Source organism: Esox lucius, chromosome 24 (assembly GCF_011004845.1).
Source record: "Esox lucius isolate fEsoLuc1 chromosome 24, fEsoLuc1.pri, whole genome shotgun sequence".
Taxonomy (NCBI): domain Eukaryota; kingdom Metazoa; phylum Chordata; class Actinopteri; order Esociformes; family Esocidae; genus Esox; species Esox lucius.
In genome coordinates, this window is record NC_047592.1 from 10551880 (window position 1) to 10566944 (window position 15065).

Genomic DNA, 15065 nt, shown 5'->3' on the forward strand with positions numbered 1-15065 from the left:
ATGATGAGTCTCCAGTTGGCATGTATCTTTTTGTAGTAACCACTCTAACACAACATTTCAGGATATGTTAAATTGGTCTGCTAGGCATCAAACTTGAATTAGTCTCCAAATGTAATCAAATGTGAAATTACGAACTGCCTGGAATGTTATTTGATAAGGAAACATAAAGCATAACAGTCATCATTATCAACACAATTAATGTAAGTACAGGTAGCTAACCATGCAACCACCACTAACCTCATTTGAAATGATCTGTCTTCACAGGCTTCTTGGAAGAAGATTCAAGTAGGACCTGTAAGTACAATCAATCCCTAATGTTTTATCAATACATTATTTGAACTACATTTCAAATACAACATGTATATTTATTAGCAAATGTGTGCTAAATGTTTTCTGTTTTTTTCTCACAGCTGAATACACCAGATACTACCTGCCAGGTACTAAGACACCACATATATCCATCTTTGCGTTTTACCAAACCATCCTCTAGTTATGTGTTCACTTTAAATGGAGACTCACTAACCACACCCTCACCAATGTCACCATATTCTATGGTGACCCTGAGTACATGTCTCTGTCTATGTCCTCAATGTGGAAAGGTACCTCAGGTGAGAGAGAGACCATGTGGGGCAGTCTATTCTTCTGGAACAACTGAAGACATCTCTTTCAATTCACTTGACTGTGACCCTGAGGTAAGATAGTTGTACCATCTTCCATGTCTTTGTACTTATTCTGTTCTAATTTTTATGGAGATGTCTACCAGTGATGGGTTCTGAAGACGCTCAAAGTGTTTGTCTTCGCACAAATGGCACAGATGATTTCTCAATGACAATTGTGCTGACACATTGAGAGTTGTGTGTAACATTTTATGATGTGTGAACTGGAAGCGATAGCTCTCTCAATCCCAAATGTTTATCAATACATTATTTGAACTACATTTCAAAAACACCATGTATTTATATTAACAAATGAGTGCTGAATGTTTTCTGTTTTTTTTCACAGCTGAATACACCAGATACTACCTGCCAGGTACTAAGACACCACATATATCCATCTTTGCGTTTTACCAAACCATCCTCTAGTTATGTGTTCAATACAAATGGAGACTCACTAACCACACCCTCACCAATGTCACCATATTCTACGGTGGCCCTGAGTACATGTCTCTGTCTATGTCCTCAATGTGGGAAGGTACCTCAGGTGAGAGAGAGACCACGTGGGGCAAGACCACGTTGGGCGAGACCAAGTTGGGTGAGACCACGTGGAGCAATCTGTTCTTCAAGAACAGCTGAAGACATCTCTCTCAAGTCATTTGACTGTGACCCTGAGGTAAGATAGTTGTACCATCTTCCATGTCTTTGTACTTATTCTGTTTTAATATTTATGGAGATGTCTACCAGTGATGGGTTCTGAAGACACTCACAGTGTTTGTCTTTGCACATATGGCACGTGTTTTCTCAATGACAGTTGTGCTGACACACTGAGTTTTGTGTAATGTTATACCATGTGTGAGAACTGGAAGCGATAGCTCGCTCAATCCTAAATGTTTATCAATACATTATTTGAACTACATTTCAAAAACACCATGTATTTATATTAGCAAATGTGTGCTAAATGTTTTCTGTTTTTTTTTCACAGCTGAATGCACCAGATACTACCTGCCAGGTACTAAGACACCTCATATATCCATCTTTTCATTTAACCAAACCATCCTCTAGTTATGTGTTCAATACAAATAAAGACTCACTAACAACAACCTCACCAATGTCACCATATTCTACGATGGCCCTGAGTATATGTCTCTGTCTATGTCCTCAATATGGGAAGGTACCTCAGGTGAGAGAGAGACCATGTGAGGCAGTCTATTCTTCTGGAACAACTGAAGACATCTCTCTCAATTCAGTTGACTGTGACCTCGAGGTGAGAGAGTTGTACCATCCTCCATGTCTTCGTACTTATTCTGTTCTAATATCTGTGGAGATGTCTACCAGTGATGGGTTCTGAAGACGCTCACAGTGTTTGTCTTCGCACAAATGGCACAGATGTTTTCTCAATGACAATTGTTCTGACACATTGAGAGTTGTGTGTAACATTTTATGATGTGTGAACTGGAAGCGATAGCTCTCTCAATCCCTAATGTTTATCAATACATTATTTGAACTACATTTCAAAAACACCATGTACAGTGGATATAAATTGTCTACATACCCCTGTTGAAATGCCAGGTTCTTGTGATGTAAAGGAATGAGACAAAAATAAATCATGTCAGAACTTACTCCACCTTTAATGTGACCCATAACGTGAACAGTTCAATAGAAAAACATACTGATATCTTTGAGGGGGAAAAATAAGAAACTCATATTAACCTTGTTGCATAAGTGTGCACACCCTTTAACTAATACTTTGTTGAAGCACCTTTTGATTTTATTACAGCACTCAGCCTTTTTGGGTAAGAGTCTATTAGCTTGGCACATCTTGACGTGGCAATATTTGCCCAATCTTCTTTGCAAAAGGGCTTAATATCTGTTAGATTGCGAGGACATCTCCTGTGCATAGCTCTCTTCAGATCACCCCACAGATGTTCAATTGGATTCAGGTCTGGGCTCTGGCTGGGCCATTCCAAAATGTTAATCTTCTTCTGGTGAAGCCATGCTTTTGTGGATTTGGATGTGTGCTTTGGGTCATTGTCGTGCTGAAAGGTGAACTTCCACTTCATCTTCAGCTTTCTAACAGACACCTGAAGGTTTTGTGCTAAAATTGCCTGATATTTGGAACTGTTCATAATTCCCTCCACCCTGACTAAGGCCCCAGTTCCAGCTGAAGAAAAACAGCCCCAAAGCATTATGCTGCCCCCACCATGCTTCACTGTGGGTATGGTGTTCTTTGGTGATGTGCAGTGTTGTTTTTGCGCCAAACATACCTTTTGGAATTATGGCCAAAAAGTTCAACCTTGGTTTCATCAGACCATAACACATTTTCCCACGTGCTTTTGGGGGACTTGATGTTTGTTTTCGCCAATTCAGCCAGGCTTGCATGTTTTTCTTTGTAAGAAAAGGCTTCCGTCTTGCCACTCTACCCCATAGAACATTCATGTAAAGAATACAGGAGATTGTTGTCACATGTAGCACACAGCCAGTACTTGCCAGAAATTCCTGCAGTTCCTTTAATGTTGCTGTAGACCTTTTGGAAGCCTTCCTGACCAGTTTTCTTCTCGTCCTTTCATCAATTCTGGGTGTGCAGACTTATGCAACCAGGTTATTGTAAGGTTTTTCATTTTTCCCTCTCAAAGATTTCAGTTTGTTTATCAATTGAATTGTTCACATCATAGGTCACATTAAAAGTAACCTATGATGACATTATTTTTGTCTCATGCTTTTACATCACAAAAACCTGGCATTTTAACAGGGGTGTGTAGATTTTTATACCCACTGTATGTATATTAACAAATGAGCGCTGAATGTTTTCTGTTTTTTTTCCAGAATTCACCAGATACTACCTGCCAGGTAATAAGACACCACATATATCCATCTTTGCATTTAACCAAACCGTCCTCTAGTTATGTGTTCAATTCAAATGGAGACTCACTAACCACACCCTCACCAATGTCACCATATTCTACGGTGGCCCTGAGTACATGTTTCTGTCTATGTCCTCAATGTGGGAAGGTACCTCAGGTGAGAGAGAGACCACGTGGGGCAAGACCACGTTGGGCGAGACCAAGTTGGGTGAGACCACGTGGAGCAATCTGTTCTTCTAGAACAGCTGAAGACATCTCTCTCAAGTCATTTGACTGTGACCCTGAGGTAAGAGAATTGTACCATCTTCCATGTCTATGTACTTATTCTGTTCTAATATCTATGGAGATTTCTACCAGTGATGGGTTCTGAAGACACTCAGTCTTTGTCTTCGCACAAATGGCACAGATGTTTTCTCAATGACAGTTGTGCTGACACACTGAGAGTTGTGTAATGTTTCACGACCTGTGTGAACTGGAAGTGATAGCTCCCTCAATCTCTAAATTTGATCTATGGCTACATTTAGTAAAAGTGTTTTTACGTTTTGCCATTTTATACTAATAATAATACTTATAAAACTGTTGAAAACACAAATCCTTTCTTTGTCTTTTCAACAAGTTAGTGTTACGCAAGGACACAATGCTAAAACGTTCGCTAATGCTAAGTTAGCATGCTAGCTAAGCTGACATACTGCTACAACCTCTTCTACAGTCAGAATGAGCAAATGAAGAAAACAAAACTTACGTCCCACCCAGCAACCTTATGATTGGATCAAATACGCAACAGATACCTTCCCCAGATTGGGTAAAATAAACTATTTTGCATGGCAACAGCCTTCCATTGGATGCTGTCACTCAACAGCCCATCCATTGGTCAGGTGCACAAGGTTTTGGTTTCATTTGGACAGGATGACAACAACAAGGAAATATGCCAAGTAAACACAAAGCGCATCTGCGTTTTCATCGGACTCTCGTTGAAACAGCAAAGAAAACAGAATCTCTCTATTACAAACCGTTTTGAAAATATGTAATACTATGTAATTGTTATGCAAATACGCCCCGTGCGTGGGCGCTACCGCCTAATCCGTCCTCAGAAGGACCAAAATTCCTAGATTATTTAGTGATACATTATTTGAACTACATTTCAAATAGGTTATGTACATTTGAGGTACTGAGACAGCATATAGATCCATCTTTGCATTTAATGATGTGTTTTTTGGTAAGGATTTGATTGAAATAGAAATGAAATGATTTGGCAGTATATTATGTGGTGCTCCTGAGTGAACGCGTCTGTCTACATCCTTTTACAAGTCTTGACATCTGTCTAGACGTGTTAGGGTTTGTCTAGATGTGTTAGGGTTTGTCTAGCTGTGTTAGGGTTTGTCTAGATGTGTTAGGGTTTGTCTAGATGTGTTAGGGTGTGCCTAGATGTGTTAATGTGTGCCTAGATGTGTCTGTCTAGATGTGTTAGTGTGTGTCTAGATGTGTTTGTGTGGATGTGGCCTTTATCAGACATGCCCTGTCTCAACACCTCAGTACATTTAATTCCGTTTTTCTCCAGGTCCTTTTGGCAGCCCAACTTCATCCCAACCACATCCTTCCTGCCTCAGTCGGCAAACTGACATGGGTGCTTTTAATGTGTGGTATAATTGTTAAAATGTATAATCATTACGGAGTTGGAATGATGTACAATAACACTGTCCTGAAGTCCAAAGTGTTATAGCGGTTCTATATTAAACAACAATTCCCCTTTAGTGTATGTGATATGTAACCAATGTACCACAGCCTAGGTGGTTCTTAGGCATGATAGAGCCTAGATAGAGCCCTTATTCATGTGATATGCAGTCTCACACACAGCTTTGAGCCAATCCGCATTCAAAACTCAAACAAACTGATTTATAACACTGCTATTTGTTCTTTCAGGCAGCACAGAGCCCAGGGAAGGTGGCTTTTCTTCTGCCTGGCCAGACCTCGGCATGCCCTTCCCCTGATGAAGCTCTACAGGCCACGCGCACCGCTGTGAGGGCCACCTCCAGACAGGATATGCCCCGCCTTCTGTGTCATCCTAACCACACCCCTATTGTGGCATTCGGGGCCACTCCGGTGGGCGTCACCATTCTGCCTCCCATCACTGACACCAGCCAGAAGGGCGGGAAGCTCCTTCGGGAAATTGCCGTTTCCCAACATGTGAGATACATAAAGGATAGACAGGTTGTTGTATGCACACCCTTAAACTAATACTTTGTTGAAGCACCTTTTGATTTTATTACAGCACTCAGTCTTTTTGGGTAAGAGTCTATTAGCTTGGCACATCTTGACGTGGCCATATTTGAAAGAGAGTTGTGCCATCTTCCATGTCTATGTACTTATTCTGTTCTAATATCTATGGAGATTTCTACCAGTGATGGGTTCTGAAGACGCTCACAGTGTTTGTCTTCGCACAAATGGCACAGATGTTTTCTCAATGACAGTTGTGCTGACACATTGAGAGTTGTGTGTAATGTTTTAGGACATGTGTTACCTGGAAGCAATAGCTCTCTCAATCTCTAAATTTGATCTTGAGGAATGGTTTGATCAGCATACAGGAATTTAAGATTTTCAGTGTGTTATCTTCATTCCAAGGTTAACAAAAAGACTACCCTCATTTGAAATTGTTATCTGTCTTTAAAGTCTTCTTGGGAGAACATCCTAGAAGGACAGAAATTCCTAAATGATTTATTGATACATTATTTGAACTACATTTCAAATAGGTTATGTACATTTGAGGTACTGAGACAGCATATAGATCCATCTTTGTATTTAATGATGTGTTTTTTGGTAAGGAATTGATTGATATAGAAATGAAATTACTTGGCAGTATATTATGTGGTGCTCCTGAGTGCACACGTCTGTCTACATCCTTTTACAAGTCTTGACATCTGTCTAGACGTGTTAGGGTTTGTCTAGATGTGTTAGGGTTTGTCTAGATGTGTTAGGGTTTGTCTAGATGTGTTAGGGTTTGTCTAGATGTGTTAGGGTTTGTCTAGATGTGTCTGTCTAGATGTGTTAGTGTGTATCTGGATGTGTTTGTGTGTCTAGTTGTGTTAGTTTGTGTCTAGATGTGTCTGTTTAGATGTGTTAATGTGTGTCTAGAAGTGTTAGTTTGTGTCTAGATGTGTTTGTGTGTGTCTAAATGTGTCTGTCTAGATGTGTTTGGGTGTGTCTAGATGTGTGTGCCTAGATGTGTCTGTCTAGATGTGTTAATGTCTGTCTAGATGTGTTAATGTGTGTCTAGATGTGTTAGCGTGTGTCTAGATGTGTTTTTGTAGATGTTGCCTTTATCAGACATGCCCTGTCTCAACACCTCAGTACGTTTAATTCCGTTTTACTCCAGGTCCGTTTGTCCAGCCCAACTTCATCCCAACCACATCCTTCCTGCCTCAGTCGGCAAACTGACATGGGTGCTTTAATGTGTTGTATAATTGTTAAAATGTATTATTATTATGTAGTTATGTGATATGTAACCAATGTACCACAGCCTAGGTGGTTCTTAGGCATGATAGAGCCTAGATATAGCCCTTATTCATGTGATATGCAGTCTCACACACAGCTTTGAGCCAATCCGCATTCAAAACTCAAACAAACTGGTTTATAACACTGCTATTTGTTCTTTCAGGCAATACAGAGACCAGGGAAGGTGGATTTTCTTCTGCCTGGCCAGACCTCGGCGTGCCCGCCCCCTGAGGAACCTCTACAGGCCACGCTCCCCGCTGTGAAGGCTATTTTCAGACAGGATATGCCCGGCCTTCTGCTTGATCCTAACCACACCCCTATTGTGGCATTCAGGGCCAGTCCGGTGGGCGTCACCATTCTGCCTCCCATCACCGACGCCAGCCAGAAGGGCGGGAAGCTCCTTCGGGAAATTGCCGTTTCCCAACATGTGAGAAACATAACGGATAGACAGGTTGCTGTGGATAGTGGTGACGCTGGTCTTGAATCAGTTTTGTATTTCCTCACCCCAGAGTGGATTGCCACTGCAACCTGCTACAGCTCTGCGTTAACTCTGTGTGTTTCTCTTGTATTTCTAGCCTGAGACAAATGAGCCAGTTGCGGAAAATGAAAAACAGGCTATCAAAAAGAAAATCAGTCTGAGGAAGAGGTAAGGACACAAAGACTAATTGAGATAAAAATATAGAGGACATTCATGTATCTATTCAAATATATTTATAATTTCTGTTAGTAATGAGAGGGTGAAGTGTGAATAGATAATATGTGACCCCTGAATAATACACATGACCAGCCAGGCCACCGAAGGTGATCTGGTAAATATGATGGATTACTGCCAAAGCTCCCATGTAACTGGACTCTTACGTTTTTTTGACAGATTTGTTCAATGGCTGCGTAAACTGACATGTATGTCAAAGTAATGGACAGCAGCCACACCTGCACACACGTGCGCACACACACACACACACACACACACAAACGCACACATGCAAGCACACACACACACACACAAATCCACACATGCAAGCACACACACACACACACACAAATGCACCCATGCAAGAACACGCACGCACACACACTCACACACACAAACGCACACACGCACACTTGCAAGAACACGCACACACACATATACACACAAACGCACACATGCACACATGCAAGAACACGCACACACACTCACACACACACTTGCACACATGCAAGCACACACACACACACACGCACACATGCACGCACACAAGAACACACACACACACAGGCACACATGCACACATGCTTGCACACACACTCACACACACATTCACGCACACACACACATGTACACACACACACACTGCCACTCTCACTGTCCCCCTCACTGTTCTCCTCACTTCTACTCTCGCTGTCCCCCTCACTGTTCTCCTCACTGCCTCTCTCACTGTCCCCCTCACTGCCTCTCTCGCTGTCCCCCTCACTGCCACTCTCGCTGTCCCCCTCACTGCCACTCTCACTGTCCCCCTCACTGCCACTCTCGCTGTCCCCCTCACTGCCACTCTCACTGTCCCCCTCACTGCCACTCTCACTGTCCCCCTCACTGCCACTCTCACTGTCCCCCTCAGTGTTCTCCATACTGCCTCTCTCGCTGTCCCCCTCACTGCCACTCTCACTGTCCCCCTAACTGCCACTCTCACTGCCAGTATCACTGTTCTCCTTACTGCCACTCTAACTGTTCTCCTCACTGCCACTCTCACTGTCCCCCTCCCTGCCACTCTCACTGTCCCCCTCACTGTTCTCCTCACTTCCACTCTCGCTGTCCACCTCCCTGCCACTCTCACTGTCCCCCTCACATTTCTCCTCATTGCCACTCTCACTGTCTCCCTCACTGTTCTCCTCACTGCCACTCTTACTCTCCCCCTCACTGTTCTACTCACTGCCACTCTCACTGTTCTCCTCACTGTCACTCTCACTGTCCCCCTCACTGTTCTCTTCACTGCCACTCTCGCTGTCCCCCTCACTGCCCCTCTCACTGTCCCCCTCACTGTTCTCCTTACTGCTAATTTCGCTGTCCCCCTCACTGTTTTCCTCACTGCCACTCTCGTTGTCCCCCTTACTGTTCTCCTCATTGCCACTCTCGGTGTTCCCCCCACTGCCACTCTCGCTGTCCCCTGCACTGCCACTCTCACTGTCCCCCTAACTGCCACTCTCACCACCACTATCACTGTTCTCCTTACTGCCACTCTCACTGTCCCCCTCACTGTTCTCCTTCCACTCTCGCTGTCCCCCTGACTGCCACTCTCACTGTCCCCCTCACTTTTCTCCTCATTGCCACTCTCACTGTCCCCCTCACTGTTCTCCTCACTGCCACTCTTACTGTCCCCCTCACTGTTCTACTCAATGTTACTCTCACTGTCCCCCTCACTGCCACTCTCGCTGACGCCCTCACTGCCACTCTCACTATCCCCCTCACTGCCACTCTCGCTGTCCCCTTCACTGCCACTCTCACTGTCCCCCTTACTACCACTCTCACTGTCCCCCTTACAGTTCTCCTCACTGTCCGCCTCACTGCCACTCTCGCTGTCGCCCTCATTGCCACTCTCACTGTCCCCCTTACTACCACTCTCACTGTCCCCCTCAGATTTCTCCACAATGCCACTCTCACTGTCCCCCTCACTGTCCCCCTCACTGCCACTCTCACTGTTCTCCTCACTGTCACTCTCACTGTCTCCCTCACTGTTCTCTTCACTGCCACTCTCGCTGTCCCCCTCACTGCCCCTCTCACTGTCCCCCTCACTGTTCTCCTCACTTCCACTCTCGCTGTCCCCCTGACTGCCACTCTCACTGTCCCCCTCACATTTCTCCTCATTGCCACTCTCACTGTCCCCCTCACTGTTCTCCTCACTGCCACTCTTACTCTCCCCCCCACTGTTCTACTCAATGCCACTCTCACTGTCCCCCTCACTGCCACTCTCACTGTTCTCCTCACTGTCACTCTCACTGTCCCCCTCACTGTTCTCTTCACTGCCACTCTCGCTGTCCCCCTCACTGCCCCTCTCACTGTCCCCCTCACTGTTCTCCTTACTGCTAATTTCGCTGTCCCCCTCACTGCCACTCTCGCTGTCCTCCTTACTGTTCTCCTCATTGCCACTCTTGCTGTTCCCTCCACTGCCACTCGCGCTGTCCCCTCACTGTTCTCCTTACTGCCACTCTCACTGTCCCCCTCACTGTTCTCCTCACTGCCACTCTCACTGTCCCCCTAACTGCCACTCTCACCACCACTATCACTGTCCCCCTCACTGCCACTCTCACTGTCCCCCTCACTGTCCCCCTCACTGTCCCCCTCACTGTTCCCCTTACTTCCACTCTCGCTGTCCCCCTGACTGCCACTCTCACTGTCCCCCTCAATTTTCTCCTCATTGCCACTCTCACTGTCCCCCTCACTGTTCTCCTCACTGCCACTCTTACTGTCCCCCTCACTGTTCTACTCAATGTTACTCTCACTGTCCCCCTCACTGCCACTCTCGCTGTCGCCCTCACTGCCACTCTCACTGTCCCCCTCACTGTTCTCCTCACTCTCCCCTTCACTGTTCTCCTCATTGCCACTCTCACTGTCTCCCTCACCGTTCTCCACAATGCCACTCTCACTGTCCCCCTCACTGTTCTCCTCACTTCCACTCTCACTGTCCCCCTTACAGTTCTCCTCACTGTCCGCCTCACTGCCACTCTCGCTGTCGCCCTCATTGCCACTCTCACTGTCCCCCTTACTACCACTCTCACTGTCCCCCTCACTGTCCCCCTCACTGCCACTCTCACTGTTCTCCTCACTGTCACTCTCACTGTCCCCCTCACTGTTCTCTTCACTGCCACTCTCGCTGTCCCCCTCACTGCCCCTCTCACTGTCCCCCTCACTGTTCTCCTCACTTCCACTCTCGCTGTCCCCCTGACTGCCACTCTCACTGTCCCCCTCACATTTCTCCTCATTGCCACTCTCACTGTTCTCCTCACTGCCACTCTTACTCTCCCCCTCACTGTTCTACTCAATGCCACTCTCACTGTCCCCCTCACTGCCACTCTCACTGTTCTCCTCACCTTCACTCTCACTGTCCCCCTCACTGTTCTCTTCACTGCCACTCTCGCTGTCCCCCTCACTACCCCTCTCACTGTCCCCCTCACTGTTCTCCTTACTGCTAATTTCGCTGTCCCCCTCACTGCCACTCTCGCTGTCCCCCTTACTGTTCTCCTCATTGCCACTCTTGCTGTTCCCCCCACTGCCACTCGCGCTGTCCCCTCACTGTTCTCCTAACTGCCACTCTCACTGTCCCCCTCACTGTTCTCCTCACTGCCACTCTCGCTGTCCCCTTCACTGCCACTCTCACTGTCCCCCTAACTGCCACTCTCACCACCACTATCACTGTCCCCCTCACTGCCACTCTCACTGTCCCCCTCACTGCCACTCTCACTGTCCCCCTCACTGTTCTCCTTACTTCCACTCTCGCTGTCCCCCTGACTGCCACTCTCACTGTCCCCCTCACTTTTCTCCTCATTGCCACTCTCACTGTCCCCCTCACTGTTCTCCTCACTGCCACTCTTACTGTCCCCCTCACTGTTCTACTCAATGTTACTCTCACTGTCCCCCTCACTGCCACTCTCGCTGTCGCCCTCACTGCCATTCTCACTGTCCCCCTCACCGCCACTCTCGCTGTCCCCTTCACTGCCACTCTCACTGTCCCCCTTACTACCACTCTCACTGTCCCCCTTACTACCACTCTCACTGTCCCCCTCACTGTTCTCCTCACTCTCCCCTTCACTGTTCTCCTCATTGCCACTCTCACTGTCTCCCTCACAGTTCTCTACAATGCCACTCTCACTGTCCCCCTCACTGTTCTCCTCACTTCCACTCTCACTGTCCCCCTTACAGTTCTCCTCACTTCCACTCTCATTGTCCCCCTTACAGTTCTCCTCACTGTCCGCCTCACTGCCACTCTCGCTGTCGCCCTCACTGCCACTCTCGCTGTCCCCTTCACTGCCACTCTCACTGTCCTCCTTACTACCACTCTCACTGTCCCCCTTACTACCACTCTCACTGTCCCCCTCACTGTTCTCCTCACTGTCCCCTTCACTGTTCTCCTCATTGCCACTCTCACTGTCTCCCTCACCGTTCTCCACAATGCCACTCTCACTGTCCCCATCACTGTTCTCCTCACTTCCACTCTCACTGTCCCCCTTACAGTTCTCTTCACTGTCCGCCTCACTGCCACTCTCGCTCTCCCCCTCACTGCCTCTCTCACTGTCCCCCTGACTGCCACTCTCACTGTCCCCCTCACTTTTCTCCTCATTGCCACTCTCACTGTCCCCCTCACTGTTCTCCTCACTGCCACTCTTACTGTCCCCCTCACTGTTCTACTCAATGTTACTCTCACTGTCCCCCTCACTGCCACTCTCGCTGTCGCCCTCACTGCCACTCTCACTGTCCCCCTCACTGCCACTCTCGCTGTCCCCTTCACTGCCACTCTCACTGTCCCCCTTACTACCACTCTCACTGTCCCCCTTACTACCACTCTCACTGTCCCCCTCACTGTTCTCCTCACTCTCCCCTTCACTGTTCTCCTCATTGCCACTCTCACTGTCTCCCTCACCGTTCTCTACAATGCCACTCTCACTGTCCCCCTCACTGTTCTCCTCACTTCCACTCTCACTGTCCCCCTTACAGTTCTCCTCACTGTCCGCCTCACTGCCACTCTCGCTTTCGCCCTCATTGCCACTCTCACTGTCCCCCTTACTACCACTCTCACTGTCCCCCTCATTGTTCTCCAAAATGCCACTCTCACTGTCCCCCTCATTGTTCTCCTCACTGCCACTCTCGCTGTCGCCCTCATTGCCACTCTCACTGTCCCCCTTACTACCACTCTCACTGTCCCCCTCATTGTTCTCCAAAATGCCACTCTCACTGTCCCCCTCATTGTTCTCCTCACTTCCACTCTCATTGTCCCCCTTACAGTTCTCCTCACTGTCCGCCTCACTGCCACTCTCGCTGTCGCCCTCACTGCCACTCTCGCTGTCCCCTTCACTGCCACTCTCACTGTCCTCCTTACTACCACTCTCACTGTCCCCCTTACTACCACTCTCACTGTCCCCCTCACTGTTCTCCTCACTGTCCCCTTCACTGTTCTCCTCATTGCCACTCTCACTGTCTCCCTCACCGTTCTCCACAATGCCACTCTCACTGTCCCCATCACTGTTCTCCTCACTTCCACTCTCACTGTCCCCCTTACAGTTCTCTTCACTGTCCGCCTCACTGCCACTCTCGCTCTCCCCCTCACTGCCTCTCTCACTGTCCCCCTGACTGCCACTCTCACTGTCCCCCTCACTTTTCTCCTCATTGCCACTCTCACTGTCCCCCTCACTGTTCTCCTCACTGCCACTCTTACTGTCCCCCTCACTGTTCTACTCAATGTTACTCTCACTGTCCCCCTCACTGCCACTCTCGCTGTCGCCCTCACTGCCACTCTCACTGTCCCCCTCACTGCCACTCTCGCTGTCCCCTTCACTGCCACTCTCACTGTCCCCCTTACTACCACTCTCACTGTCCCCCTTACTACCACTCTCACTGTCCCCCTCACTGTTCTCCTCACTCTCCCCTTCACTGTTCTCCTCATTGCCACTCTCACTGTCTCCCTCACCGTTCTCTACAATGCCACTCTCACTGTCCCCCTCACTGTTCTCCTCACTTCCACTCTCACTGTCCCCCTTACAGTTCTCCTCACTGTCCGCCTCACTGCCACTCTCGCTTTCGCCCTCATTGCCACTCTCACTGTCCCCCTTACTACCACTCTCACTGTCCCCCTCATTGTTCTCCAAAATGCCACTCTCACTGTCCCCCTCATTGTTCTCCTCACTGCCACTCTCGCTGTCGCCCTCATTGCCACTCTCACTGTCCCCCTTACTACCACTCTCACTGTCCCCCTCATTGTTCTCCAAAATGCCACTCTCACTGTCCCCCTCATTGTTCTCCTCACTTCCACTCTCATTGTCCCCCTTACAGTTCTCCTCACTGTCTGCCTCACTGCCACTCTCGCTGTCGCCCTCACTGCCACTCTCGCTGTCCCCTTCACTGCCACTCTCACTGTCCTCCTTACTACCACTCTCACTGTCCCCCTTACTACCACTCTCACTGTCCCCCTCACTGTTCTCCTCACTGTCCCCTTCACTGTTCTCCTCATTGCCACTCTCACTGTCTCCCTCACCGTTCTCCACAATGCCACTCTCACTGTCCCCCTCACTGTTCTCCTCACTTCCACTCTCACTGTCCCCCTTACAGTTCTCTTCACTGTCCGCCTCACTGCCACTCTCGCTCTCCCCCTCACTGCCTCTCTCACTGTCCCCCTGACTGCCACTCTCACTGTCCCCCTCACTTTTCTCCTCATTGCCACTCTCACTGTCCCCCTCACTGTTCTCCTCACTGCCACTCTTACTGTCCCCCTCACTGTTCTACTCAATGTTACTCTCACTGTCCCCCTCACTGCCACTCTCGCTGTCGCCCTCACTGCCACTCTCGCTGTCCCCTTCACTGCCACTCTCACTGTCCCCCTTACTACCACTCTCACTGTCCCCCTTACTACCACTCTCACTGTCCCCCTCACTGTTCTCCTCACTCTCCCCTTCACTGTTCTCCTCATTGCCACTCTCACTGTCTCCCTCACCGTTCTCTACAATGCCACTCTCACTGTCCCCCTCACTGTTCTCCTCACTTCCACTCTCACTGTCCCCCTTACAGTTCTCCTCACTGTCCGCCTCACTGCCACTCTCGCTTTCGCCCTCATTGCCACTCTCACTGTCCCCCTTACTACCACTCTCACTGTCCCCCTCATTGTTCTCCAAAATGCCACTCTCACTGTCCCCCTCATTGTTCTCCTCACTGCCACTCTCGCTGTCGCCCTCATTGCCACTCTCACTGTCCCCCTTACTACCACTCTCACTGTCCCCCTCATTGTTCTCCAAAATGCCACTCTCACTGTCCCCCTCATTGTTCTCCTCACTTCCACTCTCATTGTCCCCCTTACAGTTCTCCTCACTGTCTGCCTCA

General features: G+C 48.2%; 1 protein-coding gene across 1 annotated transcript; it reads left to right on the forward strand.

The window, feature by feature from the left end:
- Positions 1–1782: 1782 nt before the first annotated feature.
- LOC117593980 lies at positions 1783–7974 on the forward strand. The gene is made up of 5 exons (XM_034290799.1): positions 1783–1836; positions 5438–5701; positions 7170–7433; positions 7582–7743; positions 7808–7974. Exons 1-4 carry the CDS (start codon positions 1783–1785, stop codon positions 7654–7656), a joined length of 657 nt encoding a protein of 218 aa, XP_034146690.1. The 3' UTR covers positions 7657–7743; positions 7808–7974.
- The last annotated feature ends 7091 nt before the right edge of the window (positions 7975–15065 follow it).